At 39.5% G+C, this 21,782-nt stretch overlaps 2 protein-coding genes across 6 annotated transcripts in view; one reads left to right on the forward strand and one right to left on the reverse strand.

The window, feature by feature from the left end:
• Window positions 1–251: 251 nt before the first annotated feature.
• Window positions 252–19,855, reverse strand: CLEC5A (C-type lectin domain containing 5A). 2 transcript variants are annotated; one of them, XM_054559919.2, is made up of 7 exons: window positions 19,642–19,855; window positions 19,049–19,147; window positions 18,176–18,235; window positions 16,732–16,800; window positions 8,652–8,788; window positions 4,607–4,709; window positions 252–3,114 (listed from the first exon to the last, which is right to left on the reverse strand). In XM_054559919.2, the coding sequence occupies exons 2-7, from the start codon at window positions 19,125–19,127 to the stop codon at window positions 3,068–3,070; spliced, it is 495 nt and encodes a 164-aa protein (XP_054415894.1). In that variant the 5' UTR covers window positions 19,128–19,147; window positions 19,642–19,855; the 3' UTR covers window positions 252–3,067. The 2 variants fall into 2 exon arrangements, with proteins under 2 accessions (XP_054415894.1, XP_024106154.1); XM_024250386.3 differs by having other exon boundaries at window positions 4,603–4,709; window positions 19,642–19,848.
• MGAM (maltase-glucoamylase) overlaps window positions 18,188–21,782 on the forward strand; it is a 185,486-nt gene continuing 181,891 nt past the window's right edge. For all 4 annotated transcript variants that reach the window (XM_054559911.2, XM_054559916.2, XM_054559912.2 and 1 more), the window contains exon 1: window positions 18,188–18,832. The gene's annotated coding sequence lies outside the window, so the exon portion shown is untranslated. The remainder of the gene's footprint in view (window positions 18,833–21,782) is intronic.

Below are 21,782 nucleotides of genomic sequence, written 5' to 3' on the forward strand. Positions count from 1 at the left end.
GTCTATCACTGATGGACATTTGGGTTGGTTCCAAGTCTTTGCTATTGTGAATAGTGCTGCAATAAACATACATGTGCATGTGTCTTTATAGTAGCATGATTTATAATCCTTTGGGTATATACCCAGTAATGGGATCACTGGGTTAAATGGTATTTCTAGTTCTAGATCCTTGAGGAATCGCCACAGTGAGCCTTTTAAGGATGTTTGCTCTTTCCAGAAGCACATTGGAAAACCATCACAGGGGGCTGAAGAAGAGTGACAGAATCTGTTTAATGTTTTAACAAGATCATCCTGGTTGCTGGATGAACAATACATGAAAGGACAATAAAGGGAGAAGGATGAAGGCCAGACGGAGATTGCATCAGTTAGATTTTGCTATACGAGAGATAACCAGAAAATTCCAGTGGTATACAGCGATAAGTTTTTATTTTCATGCTTAGAGTTTCAGCTGATCTAGGGTGGCTCTGCTGATCTCAGGTGGATTTGTTCATGAGTCTAAGGGTTGGATGGGGGTTGGCTGACCTAGGCTGGGCCCACATTTGAGGTCATGAAAAGTGTGCCTTTGATCTCATGTGGCTTGGCCACAACATTTTTAAGGCACCCTTCTCTGACTTGGGCAATTTTTTTTCCCATATTATAAATGAGTAAACAAGTTCTGAAAAATTAAGTGGCTTGCCTACATTAAGCTTCTAGCAAATTGAAAAGCTACTTCTTGGATGAAGATCTCAACTTCAAATCCTCCACAAAATGCTTCTCCTAATTTCTAATGCCATTGAGATACATAAAGGAATGTTATTTAATATGTGCAAGAATTTTTTGAGATAGGTATTACTACCCCATTTTATCAGTAAGGAAACTAAGACCAAGAAAGGGTAAGAAAACTATACTGATTCACACAGCATATTAGAAGCAAAATCAAAACTCAAATTCAATGGTTTGCTATATTTTCATTGCCTTTTTTTTTAAAGCATGCCACTGCTATCTAATAATGATCACATTTATCTAAGCTTGCAAAGATCCAGGAACTCTCACAATGATGAACTTAAACCAAAGCCCACGTATTCCCTATCTACTCCCCACTCCCACCCCAGGCCATTGGGCTCCTTTTAGAACCTGCACAGAAGTGTCTCCTAATCTTGGGGGAAATTTAAACTATCTACTAAAGAAATCACTAGATGTCTACATTTCCTGATCTTAAAAGTTTGCAGTTATTCTGTCATGAAATAGGAAGTGAAGCAAATATAGTTCTCTCTTCTCAAAACAGAAGGATTAGGATTTCCTTTCTGTTGTCTGAGTTCTGGGGCTTGCCTTTGGCTAGAGTTCTGTTGATTTTTTTCTCCTCCTAGACTCAGCCTTTCTTCCCTTCTCAACGGTAGCACTTATCCTTTCCCAACACAGTCAGAGAACTTGTATCTCCACCGGCTACTAATATAATTGCAATTTCCACCCCATTTCAAACACAAATTACTTCTGGTAATTCCCTTCAAGCAAGTTCTGACACATGATGTGTTATCTCATTTTTAAAAATTGTAAGTGGCCATGCTAAGGAGCCAAAAATGATGAAACCTAGGAATGCAGAAACAGAACTTAGTGTTGTAATAAAAAATACGATTTACAACAATCTTGTTTGGTATACATATAATAATATGTACAATCATTTCTGTGGTACATTGTTATTAGACACAAAATGGTATGCACTGTACTTAGGTGACTATTATTTCCATCATTTTTATACATGGTATTCCTTATGGTTTAATTATTCTTACTCAAAACACACAAGGCGTCTGTTTTCTCTTTCTCATGCATCAAGCAGGGTATATAGCTGATGTCTTGTGAGTGTAGAGAACAGCCAGGGTACTCCAAGACTTTTCTTCCTCTTTCTTGCCTTTCTTCCACTGTGGCCAAATGAACTCCCTGTTTCCTGTCTCAGGTGATTTCCATTTGACCCTGATGTTCCCTTTCTACTATGTGCTTATTCCTTGCCCCCGGCCAATGTTTCCTTGAGCAGCCCTTCTCTTTTTCTACTGCTTCGTCGGCTGGACTAGTTCTAGAGCAATGTGATGCCAACCAGTGCCAGGCTCCTTGGGGTCAGTAGGCTGTGCCTGGTATCAGGCTTTCTCCAGAACTGAAGGGACAAATATATTGTGATTATTGTTGCCTAAGAGACTATCCAAAATTTTTAAAATGTACTCAACAAATACAGCCAGGTACTCAAAACCTTCAGAGCAAAGGAAGCATGCTTACCTAAATTTTGGTTACAAAGGAGTTAAATATGTTATAATGGAGTTTCAGAAATATGACAAAGGAATTTTTAGCTTAAGTGTCTCTTCAGGGCTTTGCTGAAGAACAGAAATCTAGTGTGTTTGGTTCCCTTGGCTGTCTGGTTTTCTTCAAAGGGGTCTCCAAGAAGGTTCCTACCTGCCCAGACCTCTCTCCATTCCCATAAACAATGCTGCTGTCCGTGCTGCTCCAAGCTCAGCATTAGGAGCCCTCCCCAAGGCCCAGCCTTCGTTCAGCCTGAGGAGAGCCTCTGCTACCCTAGCTTGTGGAGTTAGGAGGGGCATGTGAATGGGGTTCCCTTGAGAACAGAGATGAAGTCACAGGAGCTATGTTTATCCCTCTTCCACCATGGTAATCCCTAAATAATGTTTATGATTGCTCACTCTATAGTTACTCCCTAGTAGTATGGTATGTACTCTGAGGCTGAAATAAAACAAACCCTGTCAACAGACTAGGCCTTTTTGATCAGTCAGAAATGTTCAGTACTACAGAAGCAGACCTTATCTCTATACCAACTGAATTGTTTCCATAAAACTGATCCTGTCTCCTGGAGATGGCTAGCATCCAGTCCCCCAGTGCAGAAGAAAGAAGCTCAGTTTCTCAAATGGGCAAGGACCGCTACTGGTAGACAGATAGGTAAGTAAAAGAATCATTGGCCAGACGACCTGTATGGATTCAAAAAGAGTTGCAAGTATAGTTCTTGTCACAGGGAACTGTGATCATTTGGCATTCTTCTCACAGATCCTGCGGTAGCTGATGTCACATGATGCAGCATCAAATGTCTTTGTTAGGCCAATGGTCGCACAGTTGAAATTCTGATTCTGATTGGTAACACTAAATGAGAGAACAAAACAAAACAAACAAACAAAAAAACAAAGCATGGTGATGGCCCATCATTTTAGCCCAGCCTCTTCCTGATTCCAGAGTGAGAGTCTTGCAGGAGTTTTGCCTGGAGGGGCAGCAGACTACCGGGCCCACACACGTCTCCATCTGGGCAGCCTCCTTTTTAGCTCAGATCCCTTTCCTAATCCAGCTCCGCAAATGCAGCTCTAAACCCACCCTTTCCTGTCAGCTCTCCTGTGAGCTTGTATGGATTCACAGTCTTGGACTAACTAACTCACTCTGGCGTTCGGTTAGAAGCATCTCATGGGCTGTCTCTTCTTCCAAAAGTACTGTTTAGGACAGTATGTGTGTTCACAGCAGGAGGACAGGAAGGAAAAGGAGAGAGGTTGTGCATCCCTTTCCAGACCATAGTGGCTTCAGAAAAACTTGATGGAGGTATTTGTTGGCTCTCCCACCTCTTTTTCTGTCATTCAGTCTGTTTCAGTCTGACTGAAAAGACTCTGGTTTCAGAGAAATGTCATGTGTTTTGGACTAGCTTTATGATATTTAACACATTTCTAAGCTTTTCTTGTCCTCAGTTCAACTGTCTGTGAAATGGGGAGTGATAAAAGCTTTTCGTGTAGCATCATGGGGAATATTTCAGGAAACAACATATGCAAAGTGTTTAGCATAGTGCTGGCGTTAGCAGACACTGAATAAATATCAGTTTCCTCCTCTCTGTAGGGAAGCCCAGTTACAGGCTGGGGGACTGATTTGACCTCTGTCTGAATCACTATTTTTGTATAAACACTGGGAAAATTATTGGTGTTCTCACCAATCCTAATCTCCATGGAACAATTCACAGAAGATAGCTCTTGGGGGTCAGAAGTTGATAGCTTTAAGACACAGACAAGTTGCTTATAATAACCTTTCTTTAGATAAAGAAGGCACATCTGGGGAAACTTGTAAGTACTTTGTAATAAAATGTGATCTGTGGGTTAAAAGACGAAGCCCTTTTGATCAGTCAGAAATGCTAGTGTTATAGCATTTCTCTACACCAACTGGGTTGCCTCCATAAAACTGACCCTGTCTCCTAGAGATGGCTAGCATCCAGTCTAGACTCATATCTAGTCTGTTTGAAGTCAAGAGACTAAGCTTTTTTGATCAGTCAGAAATGCTCAGTGCTATAGAAACTAGCATCTAGAGAGCTACAAGATACATCAAATGAATGCTATGTAGGTGGATTTGTTTGGCTCTTGATTTGAATAAAATAATTTGCTATATGAATATTCTTCTCTCTCCTTATGAAAGTTTGATCTCTTTCATAAGAAAACGTTTACTAAAATGTGTCTCAGGGAATAGATGGGTTGGAAGAAACGAGAACAGCAGAACAGAGTCAAGTGTCAGTGTTTGAGCTATTCCAGCGTGAACCCACCAATCTCAGGTTTGGTCTTTTGAAGCAAACCAAGATCCCCTGGAAACTGTGGGATGTTCACATACTTGCCATTGAACACAGAGTTGTTGATCCAACGCCACCTTTTCTCTTCACGGTGGTAAATTAAGCCAATAAAATACTTCTCAGCATCAGTTATGTCCTGAAGAAACTTCTAGAAATTAAAAAAAATTTCAACAGTGAGTCTTTTAATGATGCCTCTCTTAAGCCAATGTGCCCATGATTATATCTGATCCTGGGAATAAGGAAGGCTGGTAGGGAACTCTGAGACCGGCTATAGCTGGGACTCACCACTAACCCTAGAGAAGTCATTGTCAAGATTCACAGGGAATCTGGAAAGCCTGAGGTCTTGTTAAAACACAGACTGCTGGGCTCCTGGTTAAGTAGGTCTAGTGAAGGGAACCAATAATTTACTTTTCTACAAAATGCCCAGGTGATACTGATGTTTCTGTCCAGGGACCACACTGTGAGAATGAAGGGGAAGGGGTACTGTACAATCTAAAACAGGGTCATTTAAAAAAATATGTCATGCTTCTATCCATAGGATTGTTTTTGTTGCCAGAAATTTTGTATGCTAAGTGAGGCTGAATCAAGTGCTAACAAAATGTGTTTCTATATATTGAGTACTTAGGGAAGGAAAACGGTGAGATTTAAAAGTGTATTGCTTTTAAAAGTGTAATCCAAGAAGAAATAAGCAAGTGCTTGTTGAATATTTGCTGATTTGACACTAGTCCTAGACATCTTTGTTCTGTAATTAATTGGTAAGTTACAAATCATTTCAGCCAGAAGTGTTTCCTATACTTGTCACATACCTCCCATAATCAGTGGGTATCCAAGTCTTATTCTTTACATCCCCATGGCTATTTCCTTAGTTTCTCGCTTTTCAATGTTCTCCTTTTCTGAAATATCTTATTTCATTACTTTTTAATTAATTACTGAATGTTCTCATTCACCAAACATCTCTCAAGTGTCTGTTATATGCCATGCATTGTATTAGGCTGAGGATATGGAAACAAATATATTTCTCCTCAAAGAAATTATGATCAAGAGGGTTGGCAAACTACAGCCAGTGGGCCAAATCCAGACTTCATCCTGTTTTGGTAAATGTTTTATTGGAATGCACCCATGCCCATTGTTTACACATTATCTATGGCTGCTTTCAAGTTACAACAGCAGAGACCAATGCCCTGAAAAGCTTAAAATGTATATTATCTGACTCTTTTTAGAAAAAGTTTTCTGACCCATGGTCTAAAACCAGAATCCTTAATGCTGAACTCTCATGCTGGAAGCCATGGATGGTTTCCCAGGAAAACTATGAAACCACTGGAATGTTATGAAAAATATTTTGCGTATGTAATGTTTCTGGGAAGGGGTACATAGATTTTATCACCATTTTAAAAAAGTCAGTGGTCCCATCATGTTTGAAGAACCACAGATTTAATGAGGGAAGACAACCAACTTAACTAGCATAATGAGGTATCTCAGGTGTAGTACTAGGAAATTATATCCTGGATCTGGAAGAGGCAGAAAGGAGGAAGTGATCATTCTACATAGATCTGAAGTTTTTCTAGAATGATAGATGAGGTGATACATGAGATGAATTTTAGGAGATAGTTAAGTTTGTCAGACAAACTGTCGGGGAGAGTATGGGCTTCCTGGAAGAGAGCATGGATTATTGGCAGGTGGGGAAGCAGCCTGGAGCACTTGAGGAACTAAGAGATGCTCAGCGTAGTTAGTGCAGAGGTGGCAGGGAGGTGGTTTGAAGAGACAAGTCTGGAGCAAAGGCAGAGGCGGCACTGTGCAAGGCCTGATATGATGTAAGGTACATGGATGTGCTTTGGTCAAGGAACAGCCTGAGGTGGATATCCAGGCCAAAGTGACTCAGCGAGTTTAGGGAGCAGGCATATATATATACTGGTTATATAACCTATTTGTGTAAGCTCATGCTTAGCTCAGAGTCACTATTGTTTGAAAAAGGTATAATTGACCTGCCGATGCTGTGCACACAGCTTGGCTCGGTTCAACGTGTCTTGACATGGTACAGGCTCTGGTGCCCAGAGAAAGAGAGAGAGAACCAAGGCTGTCCATCTTGCAGACTGATAGAGGGCAGCCAGGACATGGCTCAGCATGCATTCATGCCCAGAGGGTGAAAGAGTTAAGCTGCTGACCCTGAACGCTAAGGGAGAGCCGGCTGCGCAGCTGTGCATGGGAGCGGCTGGAGCACGCAGCTGAGGCAGACAGACAGAGAGTATGAGAAAGCTGCTGATGAAAGAGCTGCTGAATAAAACTACATTTCACCTGCGTATGGCCCCCCGAGTCTTCTTTAGCTATCTGCCACCCAGCCACTCCCCTAGGACCTTAGCATGGGCTGGAACCTGACCCTGAGTGTGACATTCGGTGTGGTCATGAATCTGACATATGCCATGCTAGGACAATTGGTGTTTAACCCACTTTAATTTGGAAAATGGTACAGTTTAGAGCCTTAGATGTCGGTTCTGAGGGGGATAGCTAGAAAGAGTGCAAAACTGGAGGCAAGGAATGGATTAGAAGAATTCTGAAGAAATCTAGGTGAGAACTGAACTATTTGTTGTCGGCATAGAGAGAAAAGGACTTGTTTAACAAATAATTGAGGAGGAAAAGAGAAGGTAGAGTCCCAGAAAACTCTTAAGCCTTCAATCTTGGGTGACATGAGTAATCACCAGTATTTGGAATGCAACAGGAAGAGTGGGGGTGGGGGGGGTTGAATATAATTGACTCAGTTTTGAACATAGTGAGTTTGTGGGCCTCTTGAAACATCGAAGTGGAATTTGGTATACTTGTTGGGAGGAGAAGGATGAGCTGGAGATACAGACTTGAGAGTCACCAGGAAACCATTGGCATGATGACCTTTGTCTTTTTCTTTCCCTTTTTTTTTTTTTTTTTTTGAGACAGAGCCTTGCTCTGTTGCCCAGGCTGGAGTGTAGTGGCACAGTCATGGCTCACTGCAGCCTCCACCTCCTGGGTTCAAGCAATTCTTGTGCCTCAGCCACTTAAGTAGCTGGGGTTTCAGGCATGCACCACCTCACCTGGCTAATTTTTAGTAGAGACATGGTTTCACCATGTTGGCCAGGCTAGTAGTGATGACCTTTTTCATCACCAAGGAAAAGGTACATGGATGTGCTTTGGTCAAGCAAATTGGGATCCACAAAACTTAATGGGTGTGGCAGACTTGTCACACTTGCTTCTTCCCGTTGCCTTCCCTCCTTTCCTCTTTTCATTCCCCTGTCTTGCTCCTGTTTTTCTACCTTAAGACATTTTCCCTTGCTACCTGGGTACTTAGCCCTAGAGGGTTTGTAGCATCCAGATCCCTTGGTCATCTATTACCAAGATTCAGAAAGGAGATCTTCTTACAAATTCTTCTAAATCACAGGAGGACTTTTTAGAGGAGGAATAAAGGGATAGAAGTGAGAGAAGCAAGAGTATAGTGTATGTAGCACAGATTAGAGTATGGGTTTTGGAGTCAGAGAGATCTGAATTAAATTCCATGTTCTGTTATTTGACCTTGGGCAAATTACTTTTCTGTGCCCTAGTTGCCATTTATAAAATGTGGATAATAATACATCCTCATGATTATTATCATGATCATCAACTGCAAATTCAGTTCTATGACCTGATTCTTACTTTTTCACATTACTAATTTTGTCAATTCACGTCTTCCTTGTTTACTATGCAGACTGGGATGGTACATTGACATCACATCTATAAGGTATTCTTTTTGTTGTTAAACAACTTTTATACACATCATCTCATTTGGTCATTTGCTTCACTTTAAATATCTTGGCCTATCCCCAGGATATCAGCTAATTACAGTGCCCTGTAGAAAAGACCACAAGGTGCGAATTTCTGTGGTTAAATGAAACTGAAAAACATGCTGCTTCACTGCTACTAAGAAGCGTCTCCTAACCTCCAGTCCATAATAAATAGCTTCAGTTTTTCAGCCAGCCACCTCTCCATTCCTCACTTCATCCCATCCCCACTCCCCCGAGTTTCCACCCCATCCCACCCACTGAGGCTGTGTGGAGTGTGTGGCTTTACTGTACCATTCCAGTGTCCTCACCAGTTTCTCTGGCGTGTTGACAATTGCCAATGTGGATCCTTTTCCTTTGCAAAAGTCCCTGCTTTCATTCCAAGGTGATTCAGAAGTGGATAAGAAAAAACATCTTGCTTGATAAAATTCCCAGTCTTTGGGGCAGACTGAAGAGGTCCAAGAAAGGAGAGTATAAGTTTACTGGTTTGGGTTATAAATCCTGGAACTAAGTCATGAAACAGTGATACATATTTTTGTTTTGTTTTAACAATTATATTGGTAAAAATTATTCTCCATCCAGGAAGAAATTCCACCCAGTCTAGTCTGGTTCCTTGACAATAATATAAGGAGAATAAGGAGAAGAGCACAGTGGCTGAATAAAGTTTCCATTAGTCATCCCCTTACAGGAACACCAAATTTGATGACTATCTACACACAACAAAGCACATATACATACATGAGAAAAAAAAATCAGATGAACACTCAGTACCTGGATAGCTGAAAGAGGCACTGCAGAGGGTAGGACAGAGTCTTGAATTGCTGATACCACTCCCACACTATCCTTGCTGCAGTGACAGCATGACATGGTAAAGTCTATGTGCATGGGAGAGGGAGTGTGCAGGGATTGTGAGACTTTACATTGGACTCAGTGCTGCCCTGTCACAGTGGAGGGCAAAATGGACCAAACTCAGCTGATACCCACCCATGGAGGAAGCATTTAGATGAGCGCTAGCCGGAGGGGAATAACCCATCCCAGTGGTTGAAACCTGAGTTCTGGCAAGCCTCGCCACTGTGAGCTGAATTACTTTGGGGCCCTAAATAAACATGAAAGGTAGACTAGGCCACAAGGACTGCAACTCCTAGGCAAGTCCCTGTGCTGTGCTGGGCTTTGAGCCAGTGGAATTAGGGGGCACCTACCGAGATGCCAGCCAGGGTGGCCAAGGGAATGCTTGTGTCATTGCTCTCCCAACCCCAAGCAGCACAACTTGCAGCTCCAAAAGAGACCCTTTCTTTCTGCTTGAGGAGAGGAGAGGGAAGAGTAAAGAGTACTTTCTCTTGCATCTTGGATGCAAGCTACAGTAGAATAGGGCACTAGTCAGAGTTGTGAGGTCCCCATTCCAAACCCTAGTTCCTGAAAGACATTTGTAGAGACACCCAGACATACCCTGGGCCAAAAGTGAATCCTCTGTCTTGAAGATAAGTACACAGTCCTGACAGGATCCCTTACCTGCTGATGAAAGAATTCTTGGGCCCTGAATAACAAGAAGCAATACCTAGGTGGTATGTTATGGGCCTTGGGTGAGACTGAGATGTCTTGGGCTTCAGATGAAACCCAGTACATTCTTCTGCTTGAGAAAAGAAGACAGAAAAGTAAAGAGGGCTTTGTTTTGCAACTTATGTAACAGACTGGCCACAGAGAAGTAAAGGTCAGCTCTTGGGGTCCAAGATTCTAGGCCTTGACTCTTGGATAGCATTTCTGGACCTGCCTTGAGACAGATAGGAGCACACAGACATAAAGGGTAGGTTCTAGGCCTGGCAGCATTCGTGACAAGCTGACCAAAGAGCCCTTGTGCCTTAAACAAAAATCAGTGGTAGTCTGGCAGTGACTCTGTGGGCCTGTGATGGTAGTGGTCATAGGGTGAAGCTCCTCTGCCTGCAGAAAGGGGAGGGAAGAGTGGAAAGAACTATGTCTCATGATTCGAGTTTCAGCTCAGCCACAGGAGGACAGAACACCAGGTAGATTTGTAAGGTTTTTGACTCCAGTCCCTGGTTCTAAGACAGCATCTCTGGACCTATTTAGGGCCTGGTGGAACTCACTGCCCTGAAGAGGAGGTCACAGGCTTGGCTGGCTTCACCATATGCTGATTATAGAGCCCTAGGACCTTGACAAAACATAAGCAGTAGCCAGGTAGTGGTTACAGTGGGCCTTGAGTGAGATTCAGTGCTGTGCTGGCTTTAGGTCTGACCCAATGCAGTCCCAGTGGTGGTGGGCACAGGGATGCTTGTGTCACTCCACTCCCAGGTCTGGGCAGCTTAGCGCAGAGAAAGAGATTCTGTTTGGAGAAAGTAAGGAAAAAGAATAAGAGTCTCTGTCTGGTAATCCAGATAAATCTTTCAGATCTTATCCAAGACCAACCAGGTGGGTACCTCTACGAGTCTGCAAGACCCACAGCATTACTGAGCTTGGGATGTCCCCCATGCAGATAGAGCTTAGGTCACAACACCCAAGTCCTTTTGAATTCCTGGAAAGCCTTCCCAAGAAGGACAGGTGTAAACCCAGACCATGAAGACTACAATAGATACCTAAGTTTTCTACGTCCAGACACTGATGAACATCCACAAGTATCAAGGCCATTCAGGAAAACATGACCTCACCAGTTGAGGTAAATAAGACACCAGGGACCAATCCTGGAGAAACAGAAATATGTGACCTTTTAGACAGAGAATCCAAAATACCTTTGTTGAGGAAACTCAAAGAAATTCAAGATAACACAGAGAAGAAATTCAGAATTCTATCAGATAAACTAAGAGATAGAAATAATTAAAAAGGATTAAGCAGAAATTCTGGAGTTGAAAAATGAAATTCACATACTGAGGAATGCATCAGAGTATATTAATAACAGAATCAGAGGGGTCACAGAAGTCAGAGGAGACAAAAGAAAAAAGAATAAGAAACAATGAAGCACACTTGTAAGGTCTAAAAAATAGCCTCAAAAGGGCAAATGTAAGAGTTGCTGGCCTTAAAGAGGAAGTAGAGCAATAGATAGGGGTAGAAAGTTTATTCCAAGGGATAATAACAGAGAACTTCCCAAACCTAGAGAAGGATATCAATATCCAAGTACAAGAAGGTTATAGGACACCAAGTAGATTTAAGCCAAAGAAGACTACCTTAAGGCACTTAATAATCAAACCCCCAAAGTTCAAGGATAATGAAAGGATCCTAAAAGCAGCAAGAGAAAAGAAGCAAATAATGTACAATGGAGCTCCAATATGTCTGGTAGCAGACCCACAGCGTTACTGGGCTTGGGATGTCCCCCAAGTGGAAATCTTATAGGCCAGGAGAGAGTGGCATGGCATATTTAAGTTGCTGAAGGAAAAAACCCTTTACCTTAGAATAGCATATCTGATGAAAATATCCTTCAAACATGAAGGGGAAATAAAGACTTTCCCAGACAAATAAAAGCTGAGGGATTTAATCAATAGCACATCAGTCCTATAAGAAGTGCTAAAAATAGCTCTTTAATCTGAAAGTAAAGGACATTAATGAGCAATAAGAAATCATCTGAATATACAGAATTCACTGATTATAGTAGGTACATGGAAAAACACAATATCATAACAGTGTAACTGTGGTATGTAAAGTACTCTTATCTTAAGTAGAATGGCTAAAATATGAACCAATAAAAATGATAACTACAACAACTTTTCAAGACATAGACAGTAAAAACAAAGTTATAAATAGAAACAACAGAAAGTTAAAAAGTGGGAGACAAAGTTAAAATGTAGAGTTTTTATTAATTTTCTTTTTTTGCTTACTTGTTTGTTAATGCAAGCAGAGTTAAGTTGTTATCAGCTTACAATAATGGGCTATAAGATAGTATTTGCAAGCCTCATAGTAACCTTGAATCAAAAAATATACAGTAGATATATGAAAAACAAAAAGCAGGAAATTAAATCATACCACCAGAGAAAATCACCTTCTCTAAAAGGAAGACAGGAAGGAAAGAAAGAAGGAAGAGAAGACCAAAAAACAACCAGAAAACAAATAACAAAGTGGCAGAAGTAAGTGCTTACTTATTAATAATAATATTGAATGTAAATGGATTAAACTTTCCAATCAAAGTACATAGAGTGGCTGAATGGATGAAAAAACAAGACCTAATGATCTATTTTCCACAAGAAAGACACTCCACTCCACCTATAAAGACACATACAGACTAAAAATGAAGGGATAAAAAGAGATATTCCATCCCAACAGAAACCAAAAAGGAGCAACAGTAGCTATACTTACCTCAGACAAAATAGATCTTGAGACAAAAACTATAAGAAGACATAAAGAAGGTCACTATATAATGATAAAGGGGTCAATTCAGCAAGAGAATATAACAATTGTAAATATGTATGCACCCAATACTGGCACACCCAGATATGTAAGGCAAAAATTATTAGAGCTAAAGAAATAGATAGCCTCCATTGCAATAAGAGCTGGAGAGTTTAACACTCCACTTTCAGCATTGGACTGATCTTTCAGATGGAAAATCAACAAAGTAACATTGGACTTAATCTATGCTATAGACCAAATGAACATAATAGATATTTATAGAACACTCTATTCATCAGCTACAGAATACACATTCTTTTCTTCAGCATATGGATCATTCTCAATGATAGACCATATATTAGGTAACAAAACAAGCCTTAAAACATTCAAAAAATTGAAATAATATTAAGCATCTTCTCTGACCACAATGGAATTAAATAGAAGTCAGTAACAAGGGAAGTTTGGAAACTGCACAAATACAGGGAAATTAAACAATATGCTCCTGGATGACCAATCAGTCAATAAAGAAATCAAGAAAGGAATTGAAAAACTTCTTGAAACAAATGATAATGAAAACACAACATATCGAAACTTGTAGGATATTAAGATGGAAGTTTATACCTATAAGAGCCTGCATAAAAAAAAAACAAGAAAAAAGAAAAACTTCAAACCAAAAACCTGATGACAAATCTTAAAGAACTAAAAAAGCAAGCACAAATTAAACCCAAAATTAGTAGAACATAAGAAATAATAAAGATCAAAGCAGAAATAAATTGAAATGAAGAAAACAATACAAAACATCAATGCAACAAAAGTCGGCTTTTTGAAAAGATAAACAAAATCAGTAAACCTTTAGCCAGACCAAAAAAAAAAAAAAAAAAAGAAAAAGAGATGACCCAAATTAATTAAATCAGAGATGAAAAAGGAGACATTACAATGGATGGCACAGAAATTCAAAGAATCGTTAGTGACTACTATGAGCAACTGTATGCCAATAAATTGGAAAATCTAGAAGAAATGGGCAAATTCCTAGACACATACAACCTACCAAGATTAAACCACAAAGAAATCCAAAACCTGAACAGATCAATAACAAGTAATGAGATGAAAGCCATGATAAAAACTCTCCCAATAAAGAAAAGCCCAGGATCCAATGGCTTCACTGCTGAATTCTGCCAAGTATTTAAAGAAGAACTAATATCAATCCTACTCAAACTGTTCTGAAAAGTAGAGAAAGAGGGAATACTTCGAAATTTATTCTATGAAGCCTACATTACCCTGATACCAAAACCAGACTAAGACACATCAAAAAATAAAACTACAGGCAAATATGCCAATCAATATTGATGCAAAACACCTCAAAATACTAGCAAGCTGAATTCAACAACGTATTAAAAAGATCATTCATCACGACCAAGTGAGATTTATCCCAGGAATGCAAGGATGGTTCAACATATGCAACTTAATCAATGTAATACATTATATCAACAGAATGAAGAACAAAAACCATACGATCATTTCAATTGATGCTGATAAATTATTTGATAAAAGTCAACATCCCTTCATGATTAAAACTCTCAAAAAACAGGGTATTGAAGGAACATCCCTCAACAAAATAAAAGCCATATATGACACACCTACAGCCAGCATATATTGAATGGGGAAAAAATGAAAGCCTTTCCTGTAAGATCTGGAATATGGCAAGGCTGCACACGCTTTCATCACTCTTTTTCAACATAGTGCTGGAAGGCTTAGCTAGAGCAGTCAGACAAGAGAAAGAAATAAAGGGCATCCAATTGGAAAGGATGAAGTCAAATTATCTTTGTTTGCAGATGATATGACCTTATACTTGTAAAAACCTAAAGATTCCACCAAAAAACTGTTATAACTGATAAACAAATTCAGTAAAGCTCCAGGATACAAAATCAACAGACAAAAATTAGTAGCATTTCTATATGCCAACAGTGAACACTCTGAAAAGAAATTAAGAGACTAATCCCATTTATAATAGCTACAAATAAAATAAAATATCTAGGAATTAATTTAGCCAAAGAAGTGAAAGATCTATACAATGAAAACTATAAAACATGGACAAAAGAAATTGACAAAGACACCAAAAAATAGAAAAATATTCCATGTTCGTGGATTGGAAGAATCAATATTGTTAAAATGTCCACTCTACTCAAAGCAATCTACAGATTTAATGCAATCTTTGTCAATAACCCAATGACATTATTCACAGAAATAGAAAAAATTATCCTATAATGTACATGGAACCACAGAAGACCCAGACTGTCCAAAGCTATCCTAAGCAAAAAGATAACAAAACTGGAGGAATCACATTACCTGATTTCAAATTATACTACAGAGCTTTAGTTACCAAAATGCCATGGTACTGGCATAACAACAGACATATAGACCAGAACAGAAGAGAGAACCCATAAATAATTCCCTACATATATAGTGAACTCATTGTTGACAATGGTACCATGAACATGCATTGAGGAAGGGACAGTGTCTTCAATAAATGGTTCTGGGACACTGGATATTCATATGCAGAAGAATGAAAGGAGACCCTTATCTCTTGACTTATACAAAAACCAAATCAAAATGGATTAAAGACTGAAATCTAAAATCTCAAGCTATGAAAATACAAGAAAACTTTGGGAAACTCTGTAGGACATTGAAGTGAGCAAAGATTTCTTGAGTAATATCCCACAAGCACAGGCAACCAAAAGAAAAATAGATAAATGAGATCATATTAACTTAAAAAAGCTTCTGCCCAGCAAAGGAAACAATCAACAAAGTGAAGAGACAATCCACAGAATGGAAGAAAATGTTTGAAAACCACCCATTTGACAAGGTATTAATAACCAGAATATATAAGGAGCCCAAACAACTGTATAGGAAAAAAAAATCTAATAATCTAGTTAAAACTGGGCAAAAGATCTGAATAGACATTTCTCTAAAGAAGTTGTGCAAATGGCAAATAGAAATATAAAAAGGTGCTCAACACCATTCCTCATTATAGAATTTCAAATCAAAACTACCGTGAGATATCATCTCAACCCAGTTAAAATGGCTTTTATCCAAAAGGCAGGCAATACCAATGCTGGAAAGGATTTGGAGAAAAGAGAACTCTCATACACTGTTGGTGGGAATGTAAACTAGTACAACTATGGAGAAGAGTTTGGAAGTTCCTCAAAAAACTGTAAATAGAGCTACCACATGGCCCAGCAATTACACTCCTAAGTATAGGCCCAAAAGAAAGGAAATCAGTATATTGAAGAGACATCTGCACTGCCGTTTTTATTGCAACACTATTCACAATAGCCAAGATTTGGAAACAACCTAAGTGTCCATCAACAGATGAATGGATAAAGAAATGTGGTACATATACACAATGGAGTACTGTTCATCCATAAAAAAATCAGATCCTGTCATTTGCAACAACATGAATGGAACTGGAGGTCATTATGTTACACGAAGTAAGCTGGGCAGAGAAAGACAAACTTCACATGTTTTCACTTACTTGCAGGAGCTAAAATTTGAAACAATTGAACTCATGGAGATAGAGCATAGAAGGATGGTTACCAGGGGCTGGGAAGGGTAGTTGGTGGGGAGGTATGGGGGAGAAGTGGGGCTTTAATGGGTACTAAAAAATAGAAAGAATAAATAAGATCTAGTATTTGCTGGCACAACAGGGTGACTATAGTCAAACATAATTTAATTGCAGATTTAAACATAACTAACAGTATAACTGGATTGTTTGTAATACAAAAGATAAATGCTTGAGGTGATGGATACTCCATTTACCCTGATATAATTATTACATATTGCATGCCTTTATCAATATATATCATGTAACTCATGAATATATATACCTACTATGTACTGAGAAAATTATAAAAGCCAAAATAATATATACAAAGAGAATGAACTGGAAGGTCTTTATGGTCCCTTTGAGCAAAAAAATTCCATAAGAATAAAGACTATGGGAGAAATCTCTAAGAATTCAGTGCATGAGAACCTAGGGGATGGAGAATAGGTTGTAACCATGCACTTTACCTGTTCCATAGCTCCTTGTGGTAATGAAGCTGTTGGGACTTGGGGAACTGCTCCCAAAAATCTGTGAGACTGAAGTGAAAAGAAAACCTGAAGGTTATGGTATGATGAATACAGCACAGAAACAACAACATCAGAGTATGGGGTGTGTGACTCTCAATCATGGAGATGACAAGAAGTTCTTGGCCACTCTGAGCTAGAACATTTCAAATAATTTCTTTCTTTGAGCCTTCCATCTAACTACTATCATTATTTGTCATGCTCAACACCCAAATCCTATTTCATGTCTCCTTTTTTTGATGTAGCCATAGGCATCAAATCCTGAGAAAAAGAACAGAAGAAAGGAAAAGTAATGGAGGAATTTACTATCAGAGAGAAACTCTCACACACCTATCATATATAAACCTTTGACAGAGTTTTCTCCAAAGGACTGTTGGGAGTACTTCTTGCCCAGGTTCCACACAGCATCTTTGCTGTTCTTGCTATTTCTGGTGTCCCAGATTACATATGAAAATTCATAATCCTGGGCAACTCTGGGACTCTTTTCTCATCAGCACTGTATTAGCTCTAAGGATTGAAGCTAATTGGAACAAAATTTCAGGGCCAAGGGGATATTAGCAGACAAGGAAGCAGGTGAACTTTAGGGAGATTTTCTATAAGCAGGGAAGGGTCCATTCATTTCTAGAAATCCACATAGGGGCCTCATTTTCCTGGGAACACTGGCTGTCTGAGCAGGCAGCTGCAGTGGCTTCAGAGGCTGGTCAAACATCTAATCGGGGTGCCAGTTATTTGTCCGTTGTGGTTGAAGACCACTTTACTCTGACATCAAATTAGTTACTTACAATTATCTTAATGAAACAAATTGGCATTCACTTTTTATTTCAGTGCCCCGTTTATAGACTCTAAGATGTAATAGCCTGGTTTTCATCAGAAACTACTTTGAGATTATAACTTAAGGACTCAATAAATATTTTATGAGTATTTTCTCCATACAGCTCACTGTATTGGGTTGCCTCTGTTGATACTAAGATAAATGAGAAATGGTCTTCTCCTAACGATGTCAGTAGTAATAGGTGTCTTAAGAGGAAGTGAGAGGATGTTGTTGGGAAAGGCTTCAGGAGGAAGCTGGTTTAATAGGGAGAGGAGAACCATGGTCCACTCATCTCTCTATCTCCCATAGCTACTGGCTATTAAGCACTTTCACATTCTATTACAATGATTAGATATAAATCATCCCCATATCCAGGAGAAAAGCTGAGGATCAGAAATTTCCCTCAGTCTGCTCTTGGTTTTCTCATATGTAAAAGAAAGGGATTAATTAGAAGATCTTTATGGACCCTTTCTACCAAAGAATTTCTTGGGAAAGAAGGCTGTGTGGAAGGTCTCTAGGAATTCAGCATAGAAGTAGCAGGAGGATGGGGAGAAGATTTACCACCATGCAGATTACCTGTTCCATAGCTCCTGGTGGTGGTGAAACCATCGTTACTTTTGTTAAAAATCTGTGGGACTGAAAAGAAAATCAGCTGTTGGCTCAGCCCCAAATGTGACTGCACAATGAATATGACAAACAAGTATCACCACAGGGACTGCTAGGGTACTGTGACTATTAGTGGGAAATACTGAACTCTCTGACTCAGTGAAGTTGCGTAAATGTGGTTTTGTGACTACGTTCCCTTATTCATATTTCTGTCCTGCTGTCTAACATGATAGGAATTGCACCTTCAGATTGCATCATGAGGAAGACACCTCTTAGCTAACTACTGCCTCCCCTCACATTTCCTTCCTCATTTATTTTCCCTAGTGGCTTCTGGGGCTGGAGAAGATTCTAGTTTCTGATTGCAGTAAAATCCTTTCATAGGAGGCTTATTTTACTAGGCATTTGGATGAATTAATTTATATGTATACAAAGAGAAATTTCTTTCTCAGTTAAATCCTGTTACATTATACTTCAGCTCTTACCATGGCCTTATCATTGGGTTGAACTGGAGCTGTATTTTTAGATTTTGCCAACAATAACAAGCGCTGCCAAGTACTTCAGCTGAGATCACCCAACTAATACTCTACTAGCAAAAGCTTTGCGTGGCGTTCTAACCATCAGAGACTGGTAAGTTCTATATCTCCAAGGTAGACCAAGGAGCCTGGCTCACTGTGTGTGCTGGGGAGTGAGAAAGGCATTGCCAATTGACCTCAGGTTGGGTCAGTTAGTCTCAGGTGGAAAGACTTGGATATGTAACCCTTACACACAACCATGCATTCTGAGAGAAGAATCAATGAGCAAGACAACATGAAGTTTGGGGCAAGAGGTTGCTCAAATACTCACAATAAAGTAGGAATAAGGTCATTCCAACAACTTTAAGCACCACCACAATAAGCCCAGAGATGATCATGTGCCAGTTCATGATGAAGGAGCTGCAGGGGCCTGTGAAGATTAGAGCACAGCAGCATCAGAATTCGGGAACAAGGCTGCTTTTCAGTAGGACATATCCCAGCCTCTCGCTCAGAGTACCCAAAGCAAGGCAGGCTTGGAAGACAGGCATGACATTGACAGGTACCAGGAGGTGACCCAGCATGGGCCCCGAACACAGAAAGAACCATGTATTGATTGGAGCCTTGGAACTTGGCATACTGCCTCTCCTTCACTCATTCCCTACTCCAGGCCTCAGCCTTGCCCTATTTGTAGCCTCCTAAATTCTGTCTAATAATTAAACCCTCTCCTGTATTTTGAGAACCCTTATCCTTGTAATGACCCTTGTTCCCAAGGACCTTAGTTTGTAGCCTTCACCATACTGACTTAAGTTGTCAGAAGCCTCAATCTTCCAAATACCAGGGGTAGGTGACAGACAGGACAGGCATCCCTGAAGGTCTTGGAATTGGTCAACAGTCCATGCACCCAAGACAGACAGACAGACTCACCTCTTTCTCCCTGGAAGGCTAGGCTTGCTTGCAGGTGGGGGTCTTCCTGGTGGCCTAATGCTTGGTGTGGCAGGCAGGGGCTCCGTCTCCTGAGAATATGCTCCTTTTGCCCAAGCAACGTTCTTCCTTCTTCACAGTCTCTGTCTTGGTAGCATCCCCGAGAAATACCTCTTCCTGTTCAGTGGGGTTCTTGGCAAAGGGAGCAGGCGGGGCAAAGAAGGGAAGAGAGTCTCTAGCCTGAGTGGTGGCAAGAGCAAACTTCCTGCCAGGGGAGTTCTAATGCAGAGGAACATTTTAAGGACAATTTGGAAAACAAAATACCTCAACACAGATTCACCCTTCCTCTGTGTTTAAATCTCCTTGAAAGACATTGGGAAGAGAAATGTAGTAAATTTTTTTTTTTTAATTTTTTAAACTTTTTTTCTTTTTATTTATTTATTTATTTTTTATTTTATTATTATACTTTAAGTTTTAGGGTACATGTGCACAATGTGCAGGTTAGTTACATATGTATACATGTGCCATGCTGGTGTGCTGCACCCATTAACTCGTCATTTAGCATTAGGTATATCTCCTAAAGCTATCCCTGGATAAAAGGTAGCTGGAAGTTATTTGTACTTTCCTTACAACATTTCTGCAAGTCTGAAATTATGTCAAGTTAAAAATGTTAAGAAATACAGTTGAAGACACTAATATTAATGAGCAGGTTCTTGCTGTTCCATTTGCTCCATTTGCTGGAGCTCTGCTCATTCCCCTTCATCATGGACTCCTCTCTGGCACCACCTGCTCACCTTCCAGAACTCATGGTGGCTCTTCAGTGTTTCTTGAACATGGCACTCTGCTGGATACAGCAGTGGGCTGGGGTGAACAATACTCAAGTCCTATTATCAAGGAGTTTTTAATTGCATGTTAAATTTGAAAATTTGCTTTTATTTTCCCTACTGTGAAGGCTACTGTGCCCATGACAAAAAAAATGGCTGGAAAATATTAACAAGGAAAATTGAGAAAACAAAAACATTTATAACCTTGTACATTTAGTTATAGTCATTGCTAGCACCTCAGGGTGTATCCTTTCGAGATGAGTAGGTAGATAGAAAGATAGATGGATAGATAGATAGATAGACAGAAAAACACTGGTTCACACAGAACAATGGGAACATATTGTACATATTGTTTTGTAATCTATCTGCTCCAGATTAAGCTAACACTATGTTATATATATGTTTTCATGTCAAAATATAGATTTTGATAATGTATTATTTAATATGTGCATAGCATTCAGGTGTAAAAGTATATGATTTATTTATTCAGGTGTAAAAGTATATTATTTCTTTAACAATTGCATAACCACAAATCTTCTAGTAAAGTGTGGTGGACAAGAACAAAGGTTTAAAAATCAGTCCTGGTTTTGATTCCTTCATCTGACCTTCATTAGCTGAACATCCTTGATTAAGTTACTGAGTCTCTTTACCTTCCATTTCTTTATCTATAAATAGGAGTAATTATAGTAAATACCACATAGGATTGTTCTGAGAAATGAGGAAGATAATGCTTATAATTTCAATAGTGTGATACTCAGCATCTTAAACATAAATCCTTAGTATTCTAACTATTTTCTGAAACACCCAATGCACAGTGAACAGCTAAGTGCATGCATCCTTCTACATGTCCCTAATAATTTTCTTGGGCTAAGTTATCAGAAATGTAAATGCTGGATCAAAAGACATGTACATTTGGAGGGCTTTGGAACATTAAAGTTGTGTTTTGTTTAACTTGGATAATCCTCTGAGTTTTTGAAAAATCTCATTGAACCTGATTTGTCTGGTCACAAGGTAATTACCTCTAGACCCTAGACTGCTGTCCAGAAGGATCCACATATTTATTAGACAATAAATATGGCCAATTATGCCAGCTATGTTAGGAAGTATGGGATTCAGGGGTCTTGGGTTATTATTATTTAGAAAATTTTTAACAGAGACTTTCTGAATAACTTAATAAAATCTATACACTTGGATAGCAAGTGAATCTTTTATAACAAAGAGGTATAAGAAATCTTACAAATACCATCAAAAGAGAAGAAAATGTCATAGTATAAAAGGATGTCCACAGAAGTTTTGGGGGTAGTACTCTGACTGATGCAT

The sequence above is a fragment of the Pongo abelii genome, chromosome 6 (assembly GCF_028885655.2).
Source record: "Pongo abelii isolate AG06213 chromosome 6, NHGRI_mPonAbe1-v2.0_pri, whole genome shotgun sequence".
In the NCBI taxonomy this organism is placed as follows: domain Eukaryota; kingdom Metazoa; phylum Chordata; class Mammalia; order Primates; family Hominidae; genus Pongo; species Pongo abelii.